At 44.2% G+C, this 15,029-nt stretch overlaps 1 protein-coding gene across 4 annotated transcripts in view; it reads right to left on the bottom strand.

The window, feature by feature from the left end:
• Window positions 1-15,029, bottom strand: part of LOC144701080 (Tetratricopeptide repeat (TPR)-like superfamily protein) — a 76,763-nt gene that overhangs the window by 48,250 nt on the left and 13,484 nt on the right. For all 4 annotated transcript variants that reach the window (XM_078572769.1, XM_078572772.1, XM_078572770.1 and 1 more), the window contains exons 3-5: window positions 14,907-15,005; window positions 4,040-4,242; window positions 3,863-3,967 (exon numbers count right to left, since the gene is read on the bottom strand). In XM_078572769.1, coding sequence (XP_078428895.1) covers window positions 3,863-3,967; window positions 4,040-4,242; window positions 14,907-15,005 — 407 coding nt within the window. The remainder of the gene's footprint in view (window positions 1-3,862; window positions 3,968-4,039; window positions 4,243-14,906; window positions 15,006-15,029) is intronic.

The following is a 15,029-nucleotide window of genomic DNA, read 5'->3' as shown; positions in this document are numbered from 1 at the left end:
CTCGTGTCAGGTCTCTGCGAGGCATTATAGCTCATTGATCTCCTTACAGAGCTGAAGCTATCGTGTCATCAACCAACTCAAATGTTTTGTGATAATAAGTCGGCTATCAGCATCGCCCACGATCCAGTGCAACACGACCGCACTAAACATGTTAAATTTTGTCGATACTTCATAACAGAGAAGCTGGAGTCGGGACATTTTTACCTCTCATACGTCCCATCCGTCCATTAGCGAGCTGATATTCTCACCAAAGGACTAACTGCCACATGTTTTCAAGAATTGTGCGGCAAACTGGGAATGGATAACATCCACTCACCAGTTTGAGGGGGACTGTTGAATGACATTTATACCCTTGTCTCTCCCTCTCTCTTACTCTCTATATATGTATCTTCTTTAAAGAAACCAGAAATGTGAAGTTTTTTCTTCTTTCTTCCTTCACATTTTTTCTTCCTTATGGAAGCTCCTCGTCCCCCACCTCTATGGAGCTTCGTCAAGGAACAATTATGCAAAGGCTGAATTGGAAGTGTCGTGCAGTTAGTCATAAGGGGCATCTACTATCTGGTATGGTATGAAGCAGTTTTTTCCTCAAATCCGGAATTTGTTGGATGGCTGCTCTTTAGATGATCCTTTCTGACACGAGTCCTCGACATAGTTTGTTATGTCCACAATGGACACGGAAGCCTGCTCTCAACTTCTGCTTTGAGTGTCCATTCGCCAGGCAATTGTTAAAGACTTACCAGGGACTTACCAAAGTAAAAGAAGGAGAGAAGCCAAGTCACGTGCCAGCCTGGACTGCGGACGCCCAACAGCATGAAGGTGGGGAGTGTGATGGGGGAATAAAAGGGAATCTCAATAGAGGGGAAGGCACTTTTTGTCAGAAGCGATTACAGGGGAGATTCTCACGTCAACGAAGGGAGCCGATTCAGCTCTCGACGTTCCTGCAAGGAGGAGGCACTGATCCAGGTTCTCTGAGCATAATTATCGTCTGTTCTCAGTTCGTTTCTCATCATACTCCGAGAACTCCATCTCGCTCTCCCTCGCTATATCTACATTCCGTTCAAGCTCTATCAACACTCTTGCAGTTACATCACATTCTTTCTACGACTGGGGTTGCTTTTCTATTGTGAATCTTTAACGATCGAAGAGAGTTCCATAGCCGGATATTCAAATCATAGTATTCTCGAGGAGTCTTAACAGCAATATGGGCCATGCAAAAGATACCAAAAAAGGTTATTTTCCCCTGAGGAGGCCTTTTGGAGCTCTATCTAATGAGGCGTTTGCAGGAGGAAGCCGGAGAGAAAAAGGAGGTTGTATTTAAAGAGACAGTTGCCTTGGCGTAAAATACCCGTCATGACATGACGAGTTTTGTTTCATGCAAAAGATACCGAGTTTTGTTTCTTTTTCGTGTACTTCGGAACCTTCTCCTTTTCTATGCCTTGCTGAAGCACTTAGCAGTCTCACACCTACTCATGATAAGTTTGAAATTCAGAAATTTAATCATGCATAACACACTTTATCTTATTATGGGAGATATGGAAGGGGCGAAATTCTTCTCGTTTTGCAGGGAATCCCATGAGCGCTGTGGATATCATGTGTCGCATCAAGTTGTGAATACGACGGCCCCACTATCTCATCCCCACTCGCGACTGCAGCTCAGCACTCGAATGCGATTTCCTTCGTGCCGGGGGCATCCCAGTGACCCTTGCTCCTATCCGCATTCAACTACACGTCATCCATTGGCACCCACAGCCAATTGGCAGCCTCAAATTGAATGTGGATGGTACGTCCAAAGGGAACCCGAGGCCAGCAGGGGGAGGTGGTATCCTCCGGGATCATACAAGGAGTATCCTCTTGCTTTCTCCTCTTTCTATGGCGTACAAATTAACACAGTAGCCGAAGCTATGGCGATACGTGATGGCTTACTCCTCTGTGAGGAACGAAACCTTCATAATATCGTCATAAAATCGGGCTCACAGGTGTTAGTCGACATGCTTCATGCAGGTACATGCTCCCAATGGCGACTACACCGTGTATGGCAGGACATCATGCGGTGCCGCCCTAGCATAACTAGTGTTCGTCATCAGCTGCGAGAAGGCAACAGACAGCAGATGCAGTCGCCAACCACGCGGTACACACACGACTCCCTTCCTCCCTTTTCCTTACTTGGCAGGCGCTCCCTTCAACCACTAGGGGATGCTATCGCGTCGAACGTCTCGGCTTGCCGAACCTCCGCACGCGCCGCACACTTTCGAAAGAGGCCCCAAGGGAGTGGCAGATCTCGTAGAGCACTCGACGTGGGAGCGCTCACGCCTGATCCGACAATCACGACAGCGGGGTGGATTGCGCCCACCTCAAATGAGGTCCTCACCACGCACTTCATCGATACACTTGTTAAAGGCGGGGACAGCTCCACTATCTCTCCACCATTATCATGCGGGGGCTTGTGTGAGGCGTCGACGTGAGCTCTTCTCCGAGCACCTAAAAGGTATCACTTATGTATCGTTTCCTTTCCTGCACATGGGCGTGGACGAGTGGGACCCGAGTGTAATTGGCATATTTATATTCGCTCCACGCCTATAAACGTTGATAAACACTTCACTTTATAAATAAAATCCCCCTGGGTGGTGTCTAAGGCACAGATGGATCGATCTACGACACCGGGTATTTTGCTAAAAAAAAACACACTTTATCTTAAAATTTTAAGGTGAAATAATTACTTAAAAGGTGGAATCCGATGCCTTGAATCTGAAATAATCATGGCGTTCCCTTGGCTCTTTGCGCTTGCCAGGTACCCAAACCAGTGGGTGAGTGCACGAACAACACGTGGAATCCGAGGGTAGACAGTGCCCTATGAAACTAGAGGGGGCAAAGTTCTTGGGCATGCAACAAAGCTTGAATTAATGTTATCCAAAACCCAGAGAACAAGATGGATGGGTTTGGGCCAGCGCTTCCTTTTTAGTTCAAAAGGCCTAAGCGAGGATTGCTCACGGAAATGAGGACCAATCAACTATCCAGGCATGTCGGGTCATTTGGCGCCTAAAGGTTCTGCTTAAGGTAAAATTTTATTGATGGCTCTTATTGATTAAAAAACTGGTGACCCAATTCTTTCGCAAGGAGATATATCCAGATACATTGGTGGCGTGCACTTTATGCACGAGAGGTGACAGATTACAATCACTTATTCTTCGAGTGCCCCTTTGCCCGCTCAATTTGGGCCATCCAAGCGCAGCTTGAGGTGAATGAGACATCGGAGGAGTCCTTCTGGTAGTTCACACGGATCAGCACCCCTAGGAGGGAAGAGGGGGGCCGAGAGATGGCAGTGCTCTGGGCAATATGGCTACACCGTAATGTAGTGGTATTTAGGGGGAGCATGGCTTCTACAGACGAGCTCATCCCATGAGGTCGAGGGCCTCATGGTGTCACAGTTCCCCCGAGGTGTGAACAGATAGAGCGGTCGCCATGTAGGAGCTTTAGGGATCTTCGCGCGTACCTTTGGCTTGTTACTGCTTTGTCAGGTGATTGCCTTAAATCATCTTTCAAGAAAAAGAAATTCTTTTTCAAGAAAAAGAAATATTTACCTTGACAGTAATACCTTGTGCCTGACACGAACAATTATTAGTACAGAACTTTTAGGTACTGGATCAACCCCTATAATTTCTCGTAATAACCTTTAGTCTGGCATCTATAACATGATTAATAACTTGCACTGGGAGACTTAAAATGTAGATCACAGCTCTCGAACATTGCCGAAAATAAGATAATGATTCGAAGTAACTCTATCATAGGGATATAAGACCAAGATCAACCCCTCTTAAAAAATATAATAAGGAATAAAAATCTTTAGAACAAATAACTAAGTTACCAAATTATTCAACGAAGAAGCCACGTGTGGATCTCGTTTTCCAAATCCTTCTTTAGCCTCTTCCAAGGCCGACAAGAAACACTTCTCTGCTTCCTCTATCTTTCCCTTTGCACAATAAAATTAAAAAATGATTGAAAAGAATGATACCATGGGGAATAATTTTTAAAACTGGCTCACTTCTAAAAATAAACTCCTTCCCTTGTCCGTAAAAAGCCTCCACTTGACTGTGTGAGAATTTGAAATGATTGAACCATCTTCAATTTTCTGTAAACCATAAACGGAAGCAGTGACTGTATCTTCAGTTGCACTCTCGGAACTGACACCATTCACGGTTGTATCTTCAGCTGCTGCAGAACTAAGACTCAAACCAATAATTAATCCTGTTGACATGAAAACAAGACATTTTAGAGGTCACAAGAGCAAGCAGTCCACATTCCTTGTAAGAAAAAATTTCAGACTTCAGAGATAATTTTAATTTGGGGAGAATGTGCCAGAGTAAAATATGAAATAATGACATAAATATACCACAATAGTCAAATTGAAAAAATTATACAGTATTTTACGACAAAAATAAGACATTTTCAACCAGCTAGGAAATTCTGCTGCAGAAATTACCATCAATATCAAAAATTGATTACAGTGTGAAATAATTGAGTCAATCACCGACATATTAGGAGCCACAGACCGATTATTCCTGTCATGAGATTAATAAATGACTTCTACATTGAAATCAAACTATGGAGTGCTACGCAACGATTCTTCTCCAAACAATCCCAAAGGAAGAAAAGGAGGCACGTGTGAGAAGACCTAGCAGTGACTAAGCACGTGCAGGATTGGGTATGAATAAAGAAAAGCAGGAAATAAGAAGAAACAGGATTTTTCAGATTCTGTTGCTGGAGCTGGCAGAGGGCTGGTGGAGCAGGATCGGGCCTGCCAACCAGAGTGGAGAGCTGAAGGAGATCTCCACGAATTCTTTCTTCTAATTTTCTTCTATCATCTACATATCTTCTTTCCGAATTTGTGGACAGAAAGGCTATCAACAATCGAATCGATCGACATTGCAAGATTTCGCAGTATTGCGGACAGATATCAATCAAAACACATGAGAGATTTTTGGATTGATATCAGGGAGCAAAGTGCCATGAATTGGTCATATTCACTCTAGAGGGAGATGTCATAAATTCTTGTTTGAAGTGAAAGTAATTCTGTTCAGATAATTTTCATTCAAATATCCAGTAAGAGAGGGAGACTCGAAAGCACAGTTTATGGCAGTATCTTTTTGTTGAAAATAGGATACCAGAGGTGAGAGAGAGGTGGAGGCAGGGCAATGGGAGGAGTTCACTGCCTTGGGAAATAATAAAATATCAAAGGAATGTTCTCATTTCACTTCACATGGTCTGCCTTAAACTCACTGATAAGTGTCTATACCTTTTCATAAATCCCTTTCAAAATCAATAAATAGGCAATATCACCTTGCTTCACAACATATATCAATGTGTCTATCACGTCAATTGTGTTGTGTGTATGGGCTTAAGCTTTTTAACCGCCCTGATTTGTGTAGAATGGGTTATGATTCTTAGTTTGAAACATTAAAAGGGACAATCACCCAACTAGTCGGTGATCCTCCCAGTAGAGCCTTACAAGCCAATCTCATTCTATCCCAGTTCAAACCCTCCTCTCTCTCCATCCACAGCCCAAGGAAATCAGGTTCCCTTAAGTCCCTCCAACTCATGAACAGCCCCATCAGTAGAAGCCGTCCTTTCCCTGAACAGCACCTCATTCGTATGCAATCATATGACCCAAAGTGCCACCAGTACCCGCCCGCCTTCTTCCTTTCTTCTACACCTGTAACTTTGGATTGAGCCCTAAAAAGCCTCTTCCAAATTCACATTCACCATTGACATTTCTTGGCTGGCCCAAATCGTGCGAGCAAAAGGGCACTCAAAAAATAGTTGTTGACAGTCTTCTTCCCCTGTTAAGCATAACACACGTGCTGACAATGTAACTTGGTATAGCCTTTTGCAAAAGGCCCAGGTCATTAGTCTTCTTTGTAACAGAAGCCATGCAAAAACCCATACCTTCATCGGGAATTTTTGCCGCCATATGAACCTACACGCTTGGATGATTGTGGGGTCCTCCTCTTGGCCCTGTAGGGTTATTGTTGTTGAATAGATGTAAAAATTATCATGTTTTGTATAAGTGCCAATCAGCCCATTACCCGATCGGGTTATTAGGCCATATCGGTTAGGCCTGTTATAGAGTAAGTAACAGCTAGTCAAACTAGCCGTTACTAACCATTGAACTAGCCATTATAATTGGCTGTTTAAAAACTGTGTAAAATCACATATGGAATACGATTGTTTTTGTTGTTGTTCTTGATTTCTTGCTGCGCCCAAGTCCTCTCTCTCATGTAAATCGGGTCAATCGATAATTGTGTATGCCTTTCAGACTGAAAAAGGGCCATTGATCCATGTCCACCCATCTTTTTTGCTGCACCTAAGGCTTAACTGCGCTAGGGACTTCTGCAGTCCAAGAATTCCACAACCCTCTGGTCTGACATGGCACCAACTAACATCAGGTTTCACACTCCATCCCAGCAGTCCCAAACTTTGGTGTTAGGGCTTCATGCGAGTGCATATAAGCGAGGAAATGCTTCACACAATGTCCCTTGTGGCGACCATGCATCCAACCAATACTGAAATATTGTGCCATTGTCTAACTTGGTGGAGAAGAAGTTCCATACCTGGAGGAAGATATGCCTGAATCCTCGCCGAAAGGGTGATACCCCTTGGAATGGAGTTGCTTTTATCTCTCGATTCAACCCCATGCCATATCTTTCACGAAGAATGAGTTATAGTAACACATGCATCGAGCAAAATCTTCTGCGTATATTACGTTGTATTTCCAAATGGGCCACATTTCATTCAACCCAGTAACACCCCATAAATATCAATTGAAATGAATAGCGAAAGTGGTTGTTTTGCCGTATTCTTCCCATTGCTCCCTTTTTCTCATTCTTCCCAACTTACAGAATGTATTTTGAAAAACATAATGTTTAATGAAAATCTCAATCTGTTAGAGGGCATCAGAGCTCTACAGCTCAGTCCACCACAATAATCTCTCAATATGCACACTGACATGAATATGCATGTCAGATCTTTCAAAAAAAGAAAATCAATATGCATGTCTGCGACTGCTACTGCAGTTTGTGTGCTGCTGTCACACTCTGCATGCAGTCAACACAGTCTACGCGCCTTTGTCAGCATGTCACCGTTCTAGTATGCATCCAACCACCAATCTACTCACCACCATCAATATCCAATCACCATCTATGTTGCACTCTGTAGTTAATGGCAAACAAAAATCACCACCATCAAAGTTGTTAAAGATATAAGGAAAAGAGCCCAAGCCCAAGAAGATGATTGTAATACACGAAGGAGATACATTGGGCCCACTATACCCATTATCGGGTTCTGTGGGTCCCATCGTTAACGGCTAGTAATTACTAGCCGTTGGGCGATGATACGATCCCAGTAAGAGTATATGAAAGAAGAAAGAGAGGAGGCCAGAAAGGCAGCGGGCCAGCTGGCGCTGAGCTGGCCAAATAACCACCCTTCTTGAAAGGGTAGTTAGTTAGGAAATAAAAGACTATAAATAAGGAGCGAAGGGGGAGAAGAAGGGGGACGGAGCATTTCGGGTTTCTTGAGCAAGGGGGTCGGGAGGAGCAGAGCTGCATTCGGCGAGCTGCCTCTACGGTGATCTTGAGAAGAAGATTCGAAGGCGACGTGGACTTGTACCAGAGTACGAGGAGCGGAATCAAGATCCTTCTGTAAGTCTTAAATTCCAGCCGTTGCTTTTTCCATTTGGGACTGCATCGTATCATTGGTATCAGAGCCACGATCCTGGCCACAATGACGTTGAAAGAAGTGGAAGCGAGATTGGAAGAGAATGAGGCAGAGTTGGGCGAGCTGAAGGTGGAGCAGAAGAGGATAGCAGATGAAATGAAACTGATCCGCGAAGAGGCCAGAGAAAACGGTGAACTGCTACGACAAGTGCTGCGTACCCTGGCGACATTGAATCAGGGTAGCACATCTGAAGAACGAGGTCCGGAAGAGGAGATCCCGAGAAGCCATGGCAAGAACAAGAACCAAGTACCGGGGGAAGTCGAGACGAGGAACGACACACGATCTGGCAATCGGAATATGGAGCATATCCAACAAGTTAGAAGCAAGATGGAAGCGCCCAAGTTTCGAGGAGACGATGTAGAAGGCTGGGTGAGGGGTATGGAGAGGTTCTTCCAAGTCCAAGAAGTAGTATCGGAAGACCGGATCGATGTGGCAATGGCAAATTTGGAAGGCGAAGCTCTGCAGTGGTACCTCTGGACCACTGACAGGTACACCTTTCTCGGTTGGAACGATTTCAAGATCCAGATCGGGAAACGGTTCGATGAAACGCTAGCAGATAACATCAAACATCAGTTTATGGATATCAAGCAGACGGGGACAGTGAAGGAGTACCGGAAGGAGTTTGAAAGGCTATCCGTATATCTACCTCCGATGCCAGAAGACATAATGTACGACATATTTTTGAAGGGATTGAAGACAGAGATACAAACAGAGATGGATATCGAAGAATTTGTGGGACTAAGAAGACTTATGGATTTAGCGCTTAAAACAGAGAAACGACTCAAGGCCCTTTGGCAAGCCTGGGAGAACCATAGTCAAAAAGGGGGAAGACCACCAAATGCGGGAGTACGCTACCAGGAGAATCACATTCACTCGGTTCAGTCTACAGGAGCAGGAGGAGGAAGTTATCATCAGAACAAGACTAAAATACAAGAGAACACTCAAGGGACACCAGCGTATAGAAGGAAACTGATGTTAACAGGAGAAGAATTTCAAAAACGCAGAGAGAAGGGCCTCTGTTATAACTGCAACGAAATTCGCCCGGGACATCGATGCAAGAAAACTCTACAAATCTTGATTGTGAGTGAAGAAGATCGGGATAAATCGGATCCAGATACGGATGCCATTGTGGATATAGAGGCTAACGACATACCACCAGAGTCCCAACTGCTATCCGCACACGTCTCATTGAACTCTATGTTGGGGTGGACCAACCCAAGGTCCATCAAGCTGAAAGGGGAACTACGAGGCAGGGAAATCACTGTATTAATTGACAGTGGAGCTTCCCATAATTTTCTGAGTACAGCCATTGTGGAGGAATTCCATTTCCGGAGTGATACGTCAGTGCTATTTGAAGTGACATTGGGAAATGGGGAGTCTAGCAAAGGTCAGGGATTATGTGTGGGAGTCCAGTATAACCTTCAAGGCATTGAAATGACTAGCGACTTCTTGCCATTCAAGTTGGGGGGAATTGACATGATCCTAGGCATGGCATGGTTAGCATCCTTGGGATGGACCCATATCCACTGGGAGAGGCATATTCTAAAATTCAGAAGAGGCGACAAGGTGGTGACTTTGAATGGGGACCAGAGCTTATCCAGAACCGATATTAAAAACCACTCTGTTGACAAGGAGCTGATGAGAAGCCAATTATTGATGATCGAATTGTATAAACTAGACACTAGTATCAAGTTGCCTCAAACATCACAAGGTCGTGCTCTAGAAGAGAAGCTCAGGAAGCAATTTTCTAAGGTCTTTGAGCCACTGTCAGAATTACCACCTGCCAGGCCGATCGATCACGCCATACAACTTATACCCCAAGCTCAACCAACCAACCAGAGACCGTACAAATATTCATACTTACAAAAGGACGAGATAGAAAAGATAGTCAGTGAACTTCTAAAGGCGGAATTCATCAGACCATCGCATAGTCCCTTCGCAAGCCCAGTCTTACTGGTTAAGAAGAAAGATGCCGGATGGCGATTTTGTGTTGATTACCGTGCACTTAATAAAATAACTGTACCAAATCGATATCCAATTCCTGTGGTGGAAGAATTATTGGATGAACTCCATGGCGCATTATTGTTTTCCAAGTTAGATCTGAAATCGGGGTATCATCAGATCAGGATGAAAGAAGAGGACGTTCATAAAACTGCATTTAAAACCCATGAAGGGCATTATGAATTCCGGGTTATGCCCTTTGGGCTTAAGAACGCCCCAGCTACATTTCAATCTCTTATGAACCACCTGTTTCATCCACCTCAGAAAATTCTTACTGGTGTTTTTGATGATATATTGATTTACAGTAAGTCATTGGAAGACCATGAGTCACATTTGCAACAAGTCTTTACTGTCCTGGCTGATAATGATCTTCATGTGAATCCCAAAAGTGTCAATTGGCTTGCAATCAGTTGGAATTCCTGGGGCATTGGATTTCGCATCAAGGAGTTATGGCGGATAAGAGCAAGGTGGAGGCGATGGTGAGCTGGCCTGCATCAAGAATCTCAAGCAACTGCGAGGGTTCTTGGGTTTGACAGGGTATTATCGCAGGTTTGTCAAAGAGTACTCCTTGAAGGTCGCCTTTAACAGCATTGCTGAAGAAAGATGCATTTGGGTGGAATGTAGACGCGCAAGCTGCATTTGATCAACTTAAACTAGCAATGAGTTCTACTCCAGTGTTGGCCTTACCAAATTTTGAATTACCTTTTACCATCGAGACGGATGCATCAGGAGTAGGCATTGGTGCTGTCCTCATACAGAATGGACGACCCATCGCTTATTTTAGTCAGGTCCTTCCCAAGCGGAGCCAAGTCAAATCTGCTTATGAACGTGAATTGATGGCTATTGTCCTGTCAGTGCAGAAATGGCGACACTATTTGACACATTTGCCTTTCATTATCCGCACCGATCAGTACAGTCTTAAATACTTATTGTGTCAGAAGCAGATTCAGGAGCCGTACAGCAAATGGGCTTACAAATTACTGGGGTTTAATTTCGAAATTGAATATAAACCAGGGAAGAGCAATGTTGTAGCTGATGCATTATCCAGGGCCCCATCATCAGTGGAAGTCAATGCATTGCAAGTGTCCAGGTTCCAGCTATTAGACCAAGCGATCATCCAACAGGAGGTGGGTCAGGATCTGAAATTTCAAAAAGTAATTCAGGAGTTGCGACTCAGTCCATTTTCCTATCCAAAGTTCAAACTATACAAGGATACCCTACTGTACAAGGGACGACTGGTGCTTACGGGGACTTCTTCATTACTACCAAAAGTGTTACAGACCTATCATGATTCAGCACCGGGGGGGCATACGGGATGCAAACGAACCTATAAGCGCATTGCTCAAGACTTATACTGGCCACGCATGAAAGATCACATAAAGAGATATGTGAATCAGTGTCATATTTGTCAAACTAACAAGATATCTTCCTCTCACCTGCTGGGTTATTACAAGCTCTACCCATTCCTGAACGCATCTGGGAAGACATATCGTTAGATTTCATAGAAGGGCTGCCAACATCACACGGATTCAACTGCATTATGGTGATTGTGGACAGACTGAGCAAGTATAGTCACTTCCTACCACTGAAACACCCATTTACTGCCCGAGATGTAGCTGACATCTTCGTCCGAGAAATTGTACGCTTGCATGGGATACCCTCCTCAATTGTTTCAGACAGAGATAAAATCTTTACCAGTATGTTCTGGAAGGAGTTGTTCCGCTTGCAAGGCACCACATTATGCATGAGTTCCTCGTACCACCCCCAAACAGATGGTCAAACAGAGGTGGTAAACAGATGTTTGGAATCATATTTACGCTGTTTTGCTGGTGAGAAACCGAAGTCTTGGTCCAAGTGGCTCCATTGGGCAGAGTTCTCTTATAATACAGCTTTCCATTCATCCATTCAGATGACACCTTTCAAAGCAGTGTATGGGAGGGACCCACCAAAACTTTTGTACTATGGGACCCCTTCATCTCCACTTGAGTCTGTCGACACTCTATTAAAAGAGAGAGATGATACTCTGAAAGTGATAAGAAACAACTTACTAGCGGCGCAATCCAGCATGAAACGCCAAGCGGATAAGCACCGAAGAGACCTTGAGTTTCAGGTGGGGGAACAAGTGTATCTTCGACACGTCCCTACCGCATGAAGTCCTTAGCAAAAAGGATCAATGAAAAGTTATCTCCAAAATATTTTGGTCCATTTCGGATCTTACAAAAGGTGGGGCCTGTGGCCTACAAACTAGAACTGCCAGACAGTTGTTCCCTACATCCGGTGTTCCACGTATCTAAACTAAGGAAAGCAGTGGGTCCAGGCAGGGTCACGCAATTACTGCCTCCTTCATTTACTGATGATTTTGAGTGGCAGCTATCTCCAGCAGAGGTGGTGTCGGCTAGGAGACGGAATGGACAAGTGGAAGTGTTGATTAAATGGAAAGGGCTTCCAGAAGAAGATGCATCATGGGAACCTCTATCAGTCATCCGAGGGCAATTCCCCGACATCCACCTTGGGGACAAGGTGATAGTCGATGAGGGGGGAAATGATACGATCCCAGTAAGAGTATATGAAAGAAGAAAGAGAGGAGGCCAGAAAGGCAGCGGGCCAGCTGGCGCTGAGCTGGCCAAATAACCACCCTTCTTGAAAGGGTAGTTAGTTAGGAAATAAAAGACTATAAATAAGGAGCGAAGGGGGAGAAGAAGGGGGACGGAGCATTTCGGGTTTCTTGAGCAAGGGGGTCGGGAGGAGCAGAGCTGCATTCGGCGAGCTGCCTCTACGGTGATCTTGAGAAGAAGATTCGAAGGCGACGTGGACTTGTACCAGAGTACGAGGAGCGGAATCAAGATCCTTCTGTAAGTCTTAAATTCCAGCCGTTGCTTTTTCCATTTGGGACTGCATCGTATCAGGCGACTAGCCGTTAGACGACTAGCCGTTAGGCAGTGGCTATAAAAGGAGATGTTTGTAATATATGTATCACTTTTTTCTAATACAAATATTTCTCTTTTGTTCTTGTTGCTGCTCGCTCTCTCCCTTCTGTACTCTTCAAGTATTACAAGGTCGACAAAAGTCAAATGGCCAACAGTCATGCCTCTCCATGCCAGGCATTCCAGAGTCCTGCTCAAAGGTTGCAAGCCTAATAACGATTGTTGCATGCTCATTAGTTTGTCCACTCTCTGGTCTAAAATAACTCCCTCCAAAATCGAACATTCTCAACTGCTACTTGAGTATTCTGTGCAGGGAAGAAAGGCATGGGAAGTCCTCTCGCAATGTACCTCAGGCTGACTAGTCACCAATCTAGTAGTGCGACAGTGATCCATCCCATAGTCTGGCTTCAAAGAACCTCTATCTCATGCCCTGACCAGAATTGGAGCCATGAGCTGCTCCCAGTTCATCTCTGTACAATAATCATGCCAATCCATGTCCAAGTCTCTTAAGACATTTGTGACCAGGTCCACCTCCAATGCCATAATCCTGCCCGCTTATTTAATAAACAATGGGGGTAGCACCCTCAGCCCCACTAGCTACGTCAGTCAGCAAACCACCTCCCAAGATACCCGAGCAGATTTACCAATCCCCACCTGAGGGCCTTTCCAAAAAAAATCACCTCATTGAGGCTTCCACACCTTCTGATTCCCTTAGGCAACTCAAAGGAAGAAAGCTAAAATATAAAAATTGCCAAGAGCACCAATAGTAACAGTACCAGGCAACCCCTTTTGACAGCACACCGCTCTGCCATCCCTCTAGTCTCCTCTCTGCTATCTCAATCAGCGTCGTCCAGTCTGTGATCTAAAGCCTTCCCTTCGTCAAAGGTAATCCCAAATAAAGCATGAATAACATCCCAATGAGCATACTCAGAGCCTCACAGCATTTTACTTCTTTCCCCTGTAATAGTCCAAAACCCACAAGTGCTAATTTTGCTCGGTTGACCTGCAAGCCCAAAAAATGAACAAATAGGTCTAAATAGCATGATGAGGTTTCTCGCTTCATTCACAGCTTTCCATGAAGAAGCTGTATATTTTGGTTATAAAATTCGTTTGGGTCACCTATAATCTAAAATCCTCTTAGCAAGTCACCCATGCCTACACTGATTATACAAGTGGCCAGGGCATCCACCATTAATACAAGTAGTAATGGTGCCGAGGGGCATCCCTACCTGATCCCCCTCTGTGGATGGATCCCCCCTCCCCTTTGGTTTTCCATTCGCTAAAACCAAAATGAGTGGGACGTAATGATAAGATTCTTGCTTAAACTTATTATACTTACAAGAGGAGGAGACATCAGCATGCACATGACTCAGACCCAGCACGTGTGAATCCATAGAATGGAGGGAGCGGATGATAGAAATAAAAGCAGCAGGAGCAGTTTTGGCTATCAACTCATTTTTCTTGGTTGAACGGCTATGAACTCATAAAGTGATGGCAGAAGATCCTCTTGACCTAGCAAGAAGTGTGTTACAATCCGGATGATCTTCCTACTCCATTCTTGTCATTCTTCGTGTGGACTCTTCCTTTTGAACTCTTCATTCTTGAAGATCTTCCCTAATAAAGAGATTTGTGCTTATGGATTTCTTGGATTATAATTCCAAATCCCGTATATCAACATGTAACACATCTCCTAACCCATTTCACTCAATCAGTAGGAAATCCTCTCTTCCTTATCAAGGCCTACAGGAAATCCCAATCAAGAAAGCTGATTGCTTTTTACGAAATCAACTTCCCACTTGAAGCTTTTATTCCTTTCTCTACTAACCCACTACTTTTCCTGCCACCACTGCGCCATGGACCAGCTTCTGGCCTGGAATGAAAACTAAATGGAAGGATGTGATGAGATCACTAATCACCTCCCACTGTCTATTGGCCAGAACTTCGTTAAATGCAACTGTAAACCTAGACAGAATTATTCCACATTTATTAGAGGTCCATTTTATTAAGCACAAGATTGGCTAAGCAATGAGAAGTGCAGCAGCTAAGTGCAAAAAATGATGACTCATCTACCAGAAAAGTGCAAAGGATCCTTTTTCACAAACATCAATAAAAAAATATTTAACACAACAGAAAAAATGTAAAAATTGCAAAGGCACTATAAGTTCCTCCATGAAATGTTGGAAACTGGCCTCAGAAAATAATTTACAAAGTTACCTGCTTGTCCTGCAAATAAAGCTTGCCAACTAATATGATTATAAATCCTCCTCCAAGCATAGAGACTGACTTTCACTTGATAGGAAGATGTACTAGAACCTGTAGAATTTATGTGCAATACAA

Source organism: Wolffia australiana, chromosome 3 (genome assembly GCF_029677425.1).
Source record: "Wolffia australiana isolate 7733 chromosome 3, ASM2967742v1".
NCBI lineage: Eukaryota > Viridiplantae > Streptophyta > Magnoliopsida > Alismatales > Araceae > Wolffia > Wolffia australiana.
Note: the sequence above shows the minus strand (reverse complement) of the source record. Positions and strands in the feature narration are given on the sequence as shown.